This window comes from Urocitellus parryii, chromosome 4 (assembly GCF_045843805.1).
Source record: "Urocitellus parryii isolate mUroPar1 chromosome 4, mUroPar1.hap1, whole genome shotgun sequence".
NCBI classification, from domain to species: domain Eukaryota; kingdom Metazoa; phylum Chordata; class Mammalia; order Rodentia; family Sciuridae; genus Urocitellus; species Urocitellus parryii.
Genome location: NC_135534.1, coordinates 197,846,590 through 197,861,899, shown reverse-complemented (window position 1 = coordinate 197,861,899; position 15,310 = coordinate 197,846,590). Strand labels below are relative to the sequence as shown.

Here is a 15,310-nt window from a genome sequence, read left to right as displayed (position 1 = left end):
AAGAATTATGTATTCCATTGACACATTTTAAGTTTTCATATAAAATTTTTCATTATGAGTTATAATGCCAATCTATTGCTTTGAAATATTTAAATATATATTTTTAAATAAGACTGTATATCACATTTGAATATATATATAATGTAATCTAAATAACATTGTAAACCATTTTTAAAAAATTTGAATAAGTTCTTAACAGATTGTATGTCATTCCTTTTTCTTTATGAACTCATTTTTATTCCACTGTCCTATATTTTATGCTTGAATTTTTCCATTCTATTGATTATCCTATCATACTTTGATGCGGTAAAGATATGACACACATAAAAAATGAAGTATTTTTAAATGGCAAAGAATTATGGATTTAGTTACCATTATAAATATCATTAGTACACGACTGATAAAATAACATGACATTATGTACTTCTAAAGTCATTAAACAATTGGTTTAGTAACTGGATAAATAATATTTATTGCTAAAAATGAAAGTAAGCTCAACATTACATCTTTTCATTTTTCATCCATTCTATCTGCTCTGGTTAAGATGGGGAAATCACTGGCTTCAGGTGACCCTGAGATTTTCTTCAGCTCCTAACCCACCAACTCAGGTTGTCACTGTGTCATGAGGGGATAAGAAGGAGAGGGAACTTTACATTTTTGAGAAATTCCTCAAAATTAGTTGTTAAATGTTGATGCTTTATTTTGTTTATCTTGATTTACTCTCAATTTTATGGATTGAATCTTTTAGGTATAGTTCTTTATTTTATCATTTCACCAGGTTTTGGAGGAAAGGTGAAAAATATTCACTGTTTGGGCCAGAAGTCCATGAGTCCTATTACTAACCAATAATAAATATGAGGAAATGGAAGACTAGAGAAGTCATGCAATCTGTCCCATGTCACAGTTAATAAGAAAGCCAAGGTTTGAATCTAGGTATTTTTAGAGCTAGAGTTTAGTTGTAAAACTGGGTACAAGTGGGAAGTTAATAAAAAAGAAGTTGGGGACATATTAGGCAGGACTGTGCATGGGCCAAGATATGTAGTTTTCAACCTTTCATCAAATCATCATTTAGTGAATATTGGAGGTTGGGCTAAAAGATACAAAGAGGAGTAAGACGTGGAGTGCCTGAGCCCCAGGCTCCCACTGTTCCAAACACAAAACACAGAGAGACAACGTAATGCTCTCAGAACAGCTTGGAGAACGACAGTAGCTTTGTACCTCACTTAGGAGGTAGTGGCCTAAGAAAGGCCAGGCATCTCCGAGCCAGGGCTGAGTTTTCTAGACATCCTTTCCCATCACTCAGCTCCACAGCAGCTTGGGTGTATGTTAGGAAATCAGAAGCAAGCTTTCTCCCATGCCTGAGAACCTAAGGGGTCACCCTAACATCACTAAAGCCTCAGGGAAAAGCTTGTCTAATCAAATGAAATTCAGGGTAAATGTTCCCAGAGATAAAGTTTTTTTTTTTTCATAAAATGTATGACTCAAGTGATAACTCAGTGTTGATAAGATTGATTGATTTGATTGATATGATTTTTCACTGATGATATTTCAGTTTTGTGTTAAAATGTCAGCTGAGGAGGGAATCTGTACCTCAGGAAGCACAACCATTGACCCCCAGGGGACAAAGTCCTCCAAATGTGTGCGCCAGAGAGTAGAGGGCTCCTCCAGTCACTTGGTGACCTTCAGCCTGCTCCCCCTGGAAATCGGCCTCCACCATATCAACTTTTCCCTGGAGACAGCGCTTGGAAAAGAAATTTTAGTAAAAACATTGCGAGTGGTGGTAAGAAAAGCATTCTTTTTAAACATATCTTTTTCTGAAAAAAAAAAGTTATCAATCACATATGCTTAAATGATTCAGGTGAGCGGAGGAAAGAAGGAGAAAAATAATAATGTAAATGTCACAGAATATTAACAGTTGAGGAATCTGAATGGAGGTCATTCTGATTTTTTTTGTACTATTCTTGCAACTTTTCTGTGTGTTTGAAATCATGTTTAGATTTTTTAAATAAAACAACAGCACTTTTTATTGAAGAAAATATGAATACTGAAAAAAGCCACAGAAAGAAAAAAAGTCACCAATAATCCCCACACCCAGAGATTCACTATTTTAACAAATTGGTATGTGTCTTCTGGGGTTTCCCCAGACAAATTCAGAAATTGCATCTTGAAATGTACATGTCAGATATCATGCTAGGTTCTGAAGTTAAAGCAAAAAAATAACATATGACCCTTGCCTTTAAAGAACTTAACTCTCCAATTTATGAGTGAGTGAGCAAGCCAAAAGAGGAAGAAAATAATCATTTATTAAATACCATTAATCCCATAGTCTGTTAAATGTCTCCATGTTAATATTAAGACTCTCTTATACAATTCGTAGTTGTCAATTTAGAACAATGTTAATTTAAACTAAGGTCGGATTCTTGGCAAGGTTCACATTGCTAGTTACTGATAGGTCTCCCTAGGTTTTCATTCTCCAAGCTCTGCTTTCAGTTGTGGAATTCCCTTCTGTGAACCTGGATTGAGTTGTTCTGTGCAAGGCCCATTCCTGTGCATCCTTGCACAGATTCTGGAGCAAGCTGCTTGGCTTTGACTCTTGGCTCCCCACTTCCAGCAGTGTGACATTGGATATGTTACTCCATCTCTACGTGTGTCAATTGTCTCATTTGTCAAATGGGAGTAATTATAGCACCTTCCTCATGGAGTTTTTCAGAGGTTAAAGAGTTAATAAACAGTTAATAAACACCAAGTACTTAGACAAGTTACCCAGCCTATCATAACTTCCATTTAAGGGCTTGCTCTGATCATTATACAAATAGCCATGTAAGCATGCAAGTATTTATACATAGTTTGCTTTTTCAAGAAAAGAAGATTTTTTTAAATTGGGAAAGTAGACCAAAAAAGTTGATTCAAGGAATTCAGGTCATGTAAATTTAATTATATTCTTAACTGATGTTTTCTGCCTTTACTTTAGCCAGAAGGAGTCAAAAGGGAGAGTTATGCTGGTGTTACTCTGGACCCTCAGGGAATTTATGGTAGGAAAATGATTTTGTATTTTATGTGTTGTCTTTTTGCTCTAGAAATTGAAGTGCACATGTAACTTAAAATGCTACTTTTCAAAATGTTAAATGTGTAGAATCAGAAATGTCTGCTTCCTAAATCACCGACTTTATTGATAACATTTTTTATGCTATAAACTGTAGGATTGAGACCAAAGGTTATTCCATTAATTTTAAATGCAAAGCATTGAAATACTAAGAATTGTGTGGATTCCCTCATATGTCAGTTATTTTCTATCCATCACAATAATAATTTATACTATTATGTTATATTACCATAAGTCCAAAGAAAAGGTCATTTGCATAATTATTTAGCATGCATTATTTGAAAACACAATAATGTTGATCACTTTACAAATCCATTCTTTATTGCTCCTGATTCTTTGATTTTCCCTCAACTGAGATATGCAAACTCCTTGAAGCTAGACTCTTGTAAACATTTGTGTATTAACTCAACGCCTACACACAAATATACAATATATATTTCTGAATTTTTTAGAATGTGCTTTGTGAACAACTCTTCTCAACAAGGGAAGACAGACTGTCATTCTTCATATTAAGTTGTTACAATTTACCTTCTTGTCATATTCAGTGCTTTCTGGTTTTTTCCATGATGCAAAAGTGGGGGAAAAGACATTTACTTACAATTAAAGACCACTATACTCAGAGTTCTGTTTCCTCAGGGAAAGCAAAGTGCTACTACTTTTACATTTTAAATCAGCTGGGTATCACAAACTAAATAAGGATGACTTCAGCAGAGTAACAACAGAAAGCTCCTTCCAACTTGCATGTAGCCACCCAGGCACACACCCACAGAGGACACTCCTGAGTGGGCTAGGGGTAGAGACACTGCGTGTTCTGAGATCTGAGGCCTGGGGCAGGGCCCTTGAGCCTCAGAGCCTCCATGTCCTTTCATCAACAGTGCTTCCTATCCTGACATTATTGCAAGAAAAATCCCAGCCCCTTCTTATTTGTCCTATGTGTAAACAGTAGGGTCAAAGAGAGGAATGATCTTTTTATCTAGAATGAATCCCTCTAGGGAATTTCTTAGTTTAAAACTTTCTGGGCTGGGGATATAGCTCAGTCGTGGGGCACTTGCCCAGCATGCACAAGGCCCTGGATTCCAACCCGGCACTGGGAAGAGAAACAAGTCTACGCCTCTTTCCCATCTTGTCATGTGACCTTTTTTCCTTATAATTTTTGGCAACTTAGATTCAGGCAGTTTCGTTGCCTTCTAGGAAGCCAAAGAGGGTTAAGATGGCAATCGATTCTATCCAGTTATCTTATAGAGTTTATTAATACTTCCAATATTTATATATTGAAATTGCTATTCCACAGTGACACTCTACAGAATTCAGTGTTTTAGAAATAATCAGGATGAACCTGAAAAAGTACATGGATGATAATAATGTTAAAGGAAATATGAAAATATGTGTATGGGTGAGGGAGAATGGGGTCTCACAGCGCACTGGGAAGCATTAGCCTTGAAAAATCCGGATAAGCATTTATCTGGACTATATAGTGGGACTGCTGGGTCAAAGGGCACACACATATTTAATGTCATTTACTCTTCAGTATTCCTGCGCTTCTACCAGCACAAGGGTCCTCTTCTCTCCCTAGCTATCACCAATTATTTCTGTTACTTACCTCTGTGAATTGTGTCTTTTTTTTGGGGGGGGGGGGGATGGCTATAAAGTAATATCTCATTGTCATTTTAGTATCGATTACTCTGGTTAATTTTAAGCATCTCTTCATATATTTATTAGCTGTTTAAATTTTCCACCTGCCCATTGCCTGTTCACATCTTTTTAACTTTTCCTATTTCCCTTTGGATTTGTCCATTTCTTCTTCATTTTGTCTCTGATATACTTTCAGTAACAGAAAATCTAAATGGGTTTTGAACAATGATTCTTTATACTAGGATAGTCAAATCCATCATAATTTGTCTGATTTCTGATTATTTATTTTGGGATAATCTTTAAGAAATCTTCCTCTACCCTTAGGTCAAAAAGACATTGATGGATATCTCATTCTACTGATTTTACAGATTCAGCTTTTTAGCATCTTAATCTTTCTAGAATCTACTTTTACATGTGATGTCATGATGGTTCTTTGCTCGTGATCTCTTAAAAGAAGTAAAATTGACTTCCTGAGTTCTAACTTCCTCCTTTAGCTTTTCCATATGGTAGCAGAGTTGTAAATGAGAATTAAAATAATCAAGAGCAGGTATCAGGAGAGAAAATGGCAGAAGCTCAAATTTAGATATTCACAAACACCTCTCTATAAATAAGTGTCATGCATCAAGCATGAACTGTATGCCAATTTCTCTATCTATACCATTTCACCTCACACACATCCTTTGAGGAAAAAAGTTATTACCTCCATCCAACTAAGAAACATACTGAATTATAGGTTGTGTCTTGCTCAGTGCCACATATTTTTAGGATGCTCTCTTTGAACTCCAAGCTCCATCAGCCATACTACAAGACTCTTAAATGCCTTCACTGACTTTTATCTTAATGTAATATCCTCAACACTTTTCTTTTTTATTTTTTATTTGTTTTAATTAATTATACATGACAGTAGAATGCACTTATATACTTTGTATCATACATAGATGGGATATAATTTCTCATTTTTCTGAGTATACATATTGTAGAATCACATTGGTCATACAGTCACATACATACATACAGTAATAATGTCTGTTTCATTCTATTTTTCTTATCTCCACATCCCCTGCCTTCCCCTCCTTTCACTTCCCTCTACCTAATCTAAGGTAACATTATTTTTTTTTGCATTACACTTCTTAATGCACATAAATACCAACTTTGTGTATTTCTGTTTGTATATAAAGTATGTTGACACCCAATTCAAGTCTTCATACATGTACTTCGTATAATGATGTCCATCACATTCCACTAGCCTGGTTAATCCCTCCCACCCCTCTTCCCTATCTAGATTTCATCTATTCCTCCCATGCTCTCTCTCCCAATCCCACTATGAGTCAACCTCCTTGTATCAGAGAAAATATTTGGTATTTCAGGGACACAGCCACATCAATGTTTATAGCAGCTCAATTCACAATAGCTAAACTGTGAAGCCAACCTAGATCCTTCAGTGGATGAATGGATTAAAAAATGTGGCATATATACACATTGGAATTTTACTCGGCATTAAAAAAGAACAAAACCATGGCATTTGCAGGTAAATGGATGGCGTTGGAGAAGATAATGCTAAGTGAAGTTAGCCAGTCCTCCAAAAACAAATGCTGAATGTTTTCTCCTCTGCACTTTTCAAGGCTAATGGAGGAAGAGGTCTCATCAGGAACATTCCTGCATCTTTGGCAAAGCCATGTGACTCGTCCATTAAATTGCAAACTGTCACTCATTTCTTCAGCATCTTCCATGAGCCAGGGACTTTGTGAACTTCAGTTTGAGTCAGAGATAGTTCCTGTCCTGAAAGAGCCTTCTTAGCAGGACAACAGGAGGTAGATTCTCTTTCTGGTGACTACAATGGACTCTGCAGTAAAACTTCCTCAGCTCAGATCACAGCTCCACCTGGGGTAGTGGCCTTCAGCCTTTCCAAGCCCAATTTGCTCATCTATAAAATTAAAATAATAAAAATAGACCTAACACACAGAAGTGTTGTGAAGATCCAATGTAATAACACATTTAAAGAATTTAGTGCAGTGCTTGGTACTCTATCAGTACAATGATAAATGTTATCATTTTGTGGTATAAACCACTGAGTGATTGTAATAGAAAAATTCTCCTGAGACTAGTATGCTAAAACTCTGTTGTTGAGGACATAGAGAAAAAAATGATATCTAAATTAGGCTGACAGGGGACAGTGGAAAGAATTTCAGGTCATGCTTCCCAACAGTGTTCAAATAACCTTGACTAAGAAATTACATATTAGTTTATTTTTAGATTTCAGTTCCAGGAACAATTTTCTCTCTTTGGACAAAATGGCATGCTACCCTATACTAGTGAATAAACTTGATATATCCTATTTATTTCATGTCAGAAAGCTTACAGTCAAATTAAATATTTTATTTAAAAAGATTATATAAGCCTAGGATTTAATTTTCAAAAATCTTGATGATTTTTCTTTCTTTTAAAATTTTAATTGTTATTATTGAAGTCTTTTATTCTGAAAAATTATTTGGCAGTAGGTACCTTATAAATAATCTACAAATAGTCTCTTCCCCGAAGAAGTCTGTAAGTCTCATCATTTTTTAATTTACAGGTGTCATTAGCAGACGAAAGGAATTCCCATACAGGATACCATTAGATTTGGTCCCCAAAACAAATGTCAAAAGGATTTTGAGTGTAAAAGGTAAATTAATAAATCCCATTTTTATTACTTACTTCACTTTGTGCTTCAAACAAAAATCAAATATCCTCGTGATTATTGCATTTATGTTTCTGCAATTCCCTACACACACAGCTCTTCCCTTGAGCGTACCCTGTCGCTTGCTACTCCCACCCCCACCCCCCTTTCAAATGCCTGATGGCTTCTGCAGCTGTCTTCTGCCACTCACCCGATTTAAATGGAGATTATAAATTCAACCATGATGGAGGGTAAGGGCTGTCATGGGCCCAGAGACCCCACTAAAATGGGGGTGCAGCTGCTTCTGGACTTAAAGAACTTTTCAGGGTCCTAACTAATCCTGCTCCACAGAAGGCTTTGTGATACGTTGCTTTCCTGCAGAATGACTGGTCCCAGAGGGGCTGTCTTACTCTATTTGTGCTGCTATAATAAAATACCTGAACCTGGAGAATTAATAAAGATCAAATATGTATTTCTCACAGTTGTGGAGGTTGGAGGTTGGAATCATGGTGCTGGCAGATTGAGTGTCTAGCAAGGGCTGCTCTCTGCTTCCCAAGTGGCCCCGTGTGGCTGCAACCTCACATGGCAAAAGACAGGGGCAAAATGACAAAAACGTGTGGACAGCTTCCCACACCTCTTTTATAAAGTCATTAATCCCTTCATGAGGACTGAGCCTTCCTGACTTAATCTCCCCAAAGCCTTCTAGTACCATCACCTTGGCGGTTAGGGTTCAGCATAGGAGAGGCACACACTTTGAATCCACAGCAGTATCTCTCCCTGTAGTATGTTTGCAGATGTGGCATCTTTGATGGGTTCCCCCTGGTCTCTGGCCTTCACAATTCAATAAGTTAACACAATATGACAGGATGACCTGACTGTATTTTATCTCAGACAAAACCTTGGAATCACAGATCATTGCTACTGGAAAGGACCTTTTTGATCATGCACAATCCTGTTGTTGGATTTATCAGAAAATGTCTTGCCTACGGCTGCACAGGGAGTTATAGCAGAGCGATCCCAGCACTCCCTTCTCCTGCTCTTTGCTTTGCTTCATGGGAGGATAGTTACTATGATTTACAGTGGTCTAAATCTATCAGGTTGAATGGCAACCAGTTTGCCATGTTCTCTAAGCAATAATCTGTCTACTGTATTATACCATCTACCACTATAAAATAGTAATGTTTTTAAGTCTTTTTTTGATTCTTTAAAGTTCACATTCCTAACCAGATGGTTCTTCTCGTCATTTTTGAGAAGCAGAGTAGAGATGGTTGATCCTCTCTCTTTAGAGTACACTGTTAGATGTTGATAGAAAGGGGATGTGTCTTCTTTGATTTCTTTTGTTTCAGGACTGCTTATAGGTGAAGTGCTGTCTACTGTTCTGAGTCCAGAAGGCATTGACCTCCTCACCCACCTCCCCAAGGGGAGTGCAGAGGCAGAGCTCATGAGCATTGTCCCTGTATTCTATGTTTATCACTACCTGGAAACAGGAAATCACTGGAACATTTTTCATCCTAACTCGTTAACTAAAAAACAGAACCTGAAGAAAAAAATAAAAGAAGGTAAAAATAATCTATTTTACATAATAATCCAGTGGGTTTCAAGCAAATATTTAATTAAACTAGCATTTAAGTTGTGAATTATATAAAAGCTTAATTATAAAAGAATTTTAGGGGGGCGGAAACACACTTTGAATCCACAGCACCTACTATATAAACAGATACTATTTCTTTAGTATTTTGGCTTAACTTTCCAAAATGCCTGGATGGGAGACAAGACACCTGCATTCCAAACCCTACTGAACACTTCCTTCCTCTTTGATGAGATTAGAATGTTCTACTTGATAATTGCCAATTCAAGCTATTCCTTTGAGAAGTTCAGTGTTGGCCACAGAGCACATGCTTGCTGCCCAACACCAAATGCAGTTTACTGCTCCCAGGGGCTGATACTCTTTGAGTAGAAATGGAGTTCAGTGGAGCTCTGTGTTCTTTTTCTGGTGCCTCTTAGGGATGGTGAGCATCATGTCCTACAAAAATGCTGACCATTCTTACAGCATGTGGAGGGGCGGAAGTGCCAGCACTTGGTAAGTAGAAGATTTTTTTTAACTTATATTTCATGTAGTAGTTGATTAATTAAAGAATAGCTATCATAACGGAACTCCGTTCCTCCAGTTGACTAAAAGCCTATCTCATTCTTCACTCCTCTTTTTCTCTTATAACACACATCTGATCCTCAAATATCCTTGGCTGCATCTTCAAAATAGATCCTGAATTTGGCTAGCTCTCACCAACTCCATCACACCATCCTGGCCAAGCCAGCATCCTCTCTGGATGATTACTCTAGCCTCCTCTAGCCTTCCGACTTAGACTTGGATCCTCTTTGGTCTATACTCAACACAGCAGCTGGAACAACTCTGTTAAAATGCAAATTAGGCCAGGCCACTCAAAACCATTCAGGAGCTTCCCATCTTATCCAGGGTAGAATCCAAACTTTTAATTGAGAGTTAGAAAGCTCTAGCTGATCTCCACGTCACCTCACCTATGTGATTTCTCCACACCAGGCAGGCTCCCACCGCTGCACCTTTGCACCGAGTGTTCCCTCTGTCTATTATCCCTCCCAGGTGTCAGCAAGGCTGGTTCCCTATCTCCTTCAGGTCTTTACCAGAAGGCCCTTGCTGTATCATTCTATTTAAAATGGCGACTTGCTTCCATCCCAGCACTTCCTGTCCTTCTCTGTTTGTGTCCCTTTTCTCCTTAACATTTAGTACTAACATTCTTACTTATTCCACTGTCTCCCCCATTAGAACATAAGCTGCATGTGGGCAGTTTCAAATGTGCCTAATGCCTGGTACGTGCCTGGTTCATATACCGCGTGCTCAATAAGTATTTATTCAATAAATTATAACTTCTGTAATTCTGATAATTTGAGGAGAAGGTAGTCTGAATGAATTAAAAGTCCACATAGCAGTCTATTTTCAAAAAAATACTATCATGCTTTGACAAAACACTTAACAAAACATAGCTCATCAAACTTGGTGTGTTCCACTATGTGAAACACATTAAAAGAGTTTACAAATTACAATGATTTAATTTTAGATTTTTCCTTTTAACTATCAAGAGTCCCCAGGATTTCCTCCCTGGTCTCTGATTTCCTGCAGTCTCTCCTTGTGCAATCTCATCTTTGCCTATGACTTCCATATCTTTATGCTGATGACTCCCTAATTGATGTCTCCAGGCCTAACTTCTCTCCAAAGCTCTGCAGCCCAAGGCCTCAAGCACAATCTGTGCCCGATTCATTCTTTCCTTCTCGGACACACTTCTCTGTTCCTTTCATCAGTGCCCGGCAGTGCCCTACCCTCATCCCCACCCGTCAAGTCAGGCTCCTCAGTTGGCTGTTGACCCCTCCCTTTGCTTTTGGTTCCAAGTCCAATCAGTTACCATGTGCCACAGATTAGACTTCAGCATTGGGTCTACCAGGTGTAGGTGGCACATTTTCAAAGACTCATGGGTCCTGGGAGCACACCAACCAGAGGGTAACACTAGGTTACAGGAGTAGAAGGGTGTCAGTGCTGACCGGAAACTGCCACAAGATGAACTGGGAAGCAAGCCTGGAGAACAGAAATCCCGTGACCTCTAGGTCAACACCAGATCCCTTCAAGAAGTCGGGGCAAAGCTGAGTGGATAGCGTTTAGCCAGAAACAGGAGCACTTGCATGCAAGGAGTACTGTCTTGACCCTGTAAGTTCCTTCAAAGAAATAACATACATAAGAGGAAACAGCACCTGAATACCCACAAAAATTTTCTGGAGAAATAAAGGGCAGAAACAAAAAATATCATTCATACTTTGAAACGTATACATATACAAAAAAATATACTATTCATATTAACAAAACCCAGAATTGATGATTGTGAACTTTTTTGTGTTAGATTATTTTAATTCATAAGAGTCCCTTTTGTGTTTGATTTTTTAAAAAAAGGTTTTCAAAACTAGTATCAAACTAGCTATCGTTCTGCAACTTGCCTATTTCCTTCAACATTTAGTTTTTTAGGTCTAGCAACATAGGTAGATCTAGTACATTCCATTCATTGCATGCAGCATTATATTTTACAAATATATCACACATCATATGTTCCTTATCCATTCTCATTTGATGGTCAATTTTTCCAATTTTCAGAAATTACACTCTAATGAGCATCTTCATATGTCTTTTTGCACACCTGTGAATTTCTATAGGGTGTATCCCCAGAAATGGAATTTCTGGGATGTAAGGCATGCACATTTTCAGTTTCATTACATTTTGTCAGATTTCTCTTCAAGGCAGTTTCAAACATTCTTTTCCACTATAAATTTTTAGTATACCAGATCCAATTGTAAAGTTGGAGGAGCTAAGCCAGCCTAAAAGAGCTTCTGGAAAAGGTCTAGAACAAAAGAAAGTCAAATAACCTACAATTTCTCCTTTCCTCCAAGTCACACTTAAATTTTGAATTTCAGAACCATCTAGAAAAGACAGGTTAGTGAGAAGAGGACCCAAAAAAGCCTGAGCCAGATGCTCTTGCTTCATTATTAACTAGTGAAGAGCTGTCTAAACATCCATTCCTGGAGGACTCTGGGTCTGAGGCAACCCAGGACCAAACAGAGGCAGATAGACTCACTTAGACCCCCTGGACATGTAACTGTAAGCCAGAACTATTTTTAGGTGTGGTCATATAATTAATCCTTATAACAGATTCCAGGAGTGAGAACCTTTTTTCTCTTTATTGCTATTGCCTTGAAACTGAAGCCCAAGGAGGGTGCATAAGTGGCCAGATAGCTAACAGATGGAGAGGGAGCCTGGCCTAGAACTACACTTTTAGGCTTCTCTAGGCTGCTAACAGAAAAGACATTCCCAGAAGCTAGATTCCAAAAGAGCTCCAGTGAGGATTCTTTTTTTTTTTTTTTTTTGTAGGGAGATGCTGGGGATTGAATCAGAGGCACTCAACCACTGAGCCACATCCCCAGCCCTTTTTTTGTATTTTATTTAGAGACGGGGTACCACTGAGTTGCTTAGTGCCTCATTGATTCTGAGGCTGGTTTTGAACTCACAACTCTCCTGCCTCAGCCTCCCAAGCTGCTGAGATTACAGGTGTGTGCCACCATATAAGGCCCAGTGAGGGTTCTTGAATATGGCCATCATGGAAGTATTCCTCCTGCTTAGGAGCAAACCAGGGGATTACAGGAAGAGAATCTCTCAATTCTTTCCCCTAAAAGTCAACAGAATAGAAAATGACCTTCTGATGTCCTCAGAGGAAGATTAAGAAAAGGGACCCACGTGGGGAGAGGCTGGGGCTGGGGCTCAGTGGTAGAGCATTTGCCTCAGGCATATGAGGCACTGGGTTCGATCCTCAGCACTACGTTAAAAAATAAATGAATAAGTAAAGATATTGGGTCCATCTGCAGCTTAAAATTTTTTTAAAAAAATTAATAAAGCTATTGAAACAAAGATTAAGAACAACATAAAGACCCATAAATAGGTTCATAGCTAAAATAGTTTCAGGAATCTGTACCAAAATACTGTAATATATAAAATCATCTGTGAAAGAATGAGGAAACTATGTTTTAATATAGACTCTAAGGTATATTATTAAATGAAAAGAGCCAAGTACAGGATAATGTAAATATACTGCTGCTTTGGTGTGGCTGGGATGGAAAGGTAACAGGGAGATTTTTGTCTTGTCTTTAATATCTGGAAGGATCTATGAGGAAGAGTGGGGGTAGGGAGTGGGTAGGAGGAAGATTCTTCATTATCTATCCTTTTATGCATTTGGATTTTTTAATCATATGGAAGTTTTCCCTCTGAAAATTAATTACTTAAAATGCGTTTTTAAAAAAGCAAATGATTTTGCAAAAGGCGCGGAGGGGGAAGTAAGGGTGGAATGAGATGGACATCATTACCCTGGGTATGTGTATGACTGCTCATATGGTGAGATGCTACATCGTGTACTACCAGAGAAATGAAAAGTTATGCTGCAATTGTGTACAATGAATCAAATTGCATTCTGTTGTCATTTATACCTAATTAAAATAAATAAATTAATTATTTTTTTAAGTAAAAAAAAAAAGCAAGTGAAAACAAATTAGATCTGGGATACAGTTCAGTTGGTAGAGTGCTTGCCTAGCATGCACAAGCCCTGGGTTTGATCCCCACTGCCATACACACACAAAAATATCTTATGGGTTGTGGCTGTAGCTCAGTGGTAAAGCATTTGCCCCCACATGTGTGAGGCACTGGGTTCAATCCTCAGCATCACATAAAAATAAATAAAGATACTGTGTGTGCATCTACAACTAAAAAATATTTTTTTAAAAAAGAAGAACGCAAATTAAATAAACCTACAAAATTTTAAAGTGAGGGGAAGTGGAGTGGGGGAGTCAAGTGGTCTGAGTCTGGAATGTGGAGAGGCCAAGAGGGAGCGGCTCTTGGGCAGCTAGAAAGGAAAGAGGTGCTTGGGGAGGTCATGAATTCCATCCTGCCTAATAGTTCTGTGTTAGATCCTAACAGAGACTGAAATTGCTTTTTGTCTAAGCAATCCTGATGTTAAAAGTTCCTTGTGTCGTGGCAAGTTGTGTGTCAACAGCAGAGTTCAAGGGGAAGAAGTGAGATAAGACAATCCCAGGGGTGCTGGGAAAGGAAATTCAAGCCTTAGCGATTTAGATGCCAACACTGTGCAAATTTTACAACCTAGAATTTACAGTTTTACTCTTCCATGGCTTGTGTTCGTGCGTCAGTATCTTGACTCAAAATTATTTCTTTCACCTTGGTTTTCTTTAACCTTAGAAAGTATTTTTTTTTTCCTTGTCATTGGGAATCAGTTTTAGCTTCTAGGCTAACTAACACTGTTGTAATCACAGAAGACATGCTGTTTGCATTTATTATTGACTGAATGTTTTGGAAATCTTTCAAATGTCTTATCACCTTGTAAAATGGTGACTTCCTTTGGAATTGTGTTTTAAATTTTTTACTTTCTTTGGAAGCATAAAATTGTATGAACTAACACACCCTGCAAATTGAAAGCCAAAAGGAATTCAGCATTCTAAATATTTATTTGATTTCTGTCTTAAAGGTTAACAGCTTTTGCTCTAAGAGTACTTGGACAAGTAAATAAATATGTAGAGCAGAACCAAAATTCCATTTGTAATTCTTTACTGTGGCTGGTTGAGAATTGTCAGTTGGAAAACGGATCTTTTAAGGAAAATTCTCAGTATCAACCAATAAAATTACAGGTAAGGAAGTCAAATATACAAATTAGCAATAATTTTATTTATGAATTTCATTCTCATTCTACTAGGGGAAGATGAAGAAAAGAGGAATAACATATATGTAATCTAGCAGGAAACTCCTCTCGTGAAGAGGCAAAGAATACTAAAGCCTTCCTATACTCTCTGAGATGGAGAGATCCTCAGATAGCTCATTGGAGGTCAGATAAGTGACTGGTAGAACAGGCATTTGTGGTTCACATGGGGTAACTTCCAGAGATCTCAGAATAAGTAAAATATACTAATTTGTCTACCTCCCTTTGGTATGGAATCTGTACCTAAAGTTCACAGACTTCTTGCAGATCAAGGTGTTGTCGTGAAAGATGAGACCTTCTTTAGACCCTGTTAATAAGAGAGATGGGGGTCAATTTATTTTAAAAAGCAAAAGGAAGAGTTTTCTGAGATTAAAATCTACTTACAAACTTGAATTACAAAGAAATTACAATATCGCTCCAAGGTAGCTCAGAAATTCCTTCTATACCTTACATAAGATTCAACAGAATTTTTTATCTGCCTGCTCTTATTCATTCCCTTTCATATCAAGCACAAGTGACCTCCATGATTGACAGTGGATCTCAAAATGGTCCCTTGTTATACCGATAGCAAAATATTGGACTCCCATGAGAAAT

At 37.8% G+C, this 15,310-nt stretch overlaps 1 protein-coding gene across 1 annotated transcript in view; it reads left to right on the top strand.

Moving 5' to 3' along the window:
* C5 (complement C5) overlaps positions 1-15,310 on the top strand; it is an 84,893-nt gene that overhangs the window by 38,285 nt on the left and 31,298 nt on the right. Inside the window, exons 21-26 of the mRNA XM_026408633.2 lie at positions 1,553-1,780; positions 2,972-3,032; positions 7,308-7,397; positions 8,738-8,950; positions 9,396-9,471; positions 14,489-14,648. Coding sequence (XP_026264418.1) covers positions 1,553-1,780; positions 2,972-3,032; positions 7,308-7,397; positions 8,738-8,950; positions 9,396-9,471; positions 14,489-14,648 — 828 coding nt within the window. The remainder of the gene's footprint in view (positions 1-1,552; positions 1,781-2,971; positions 3,033-7,307; positions 7,398-8,737; positions 8,951-9,395; positions 9,472-14,488; positions 14,649-15,310) is intronic.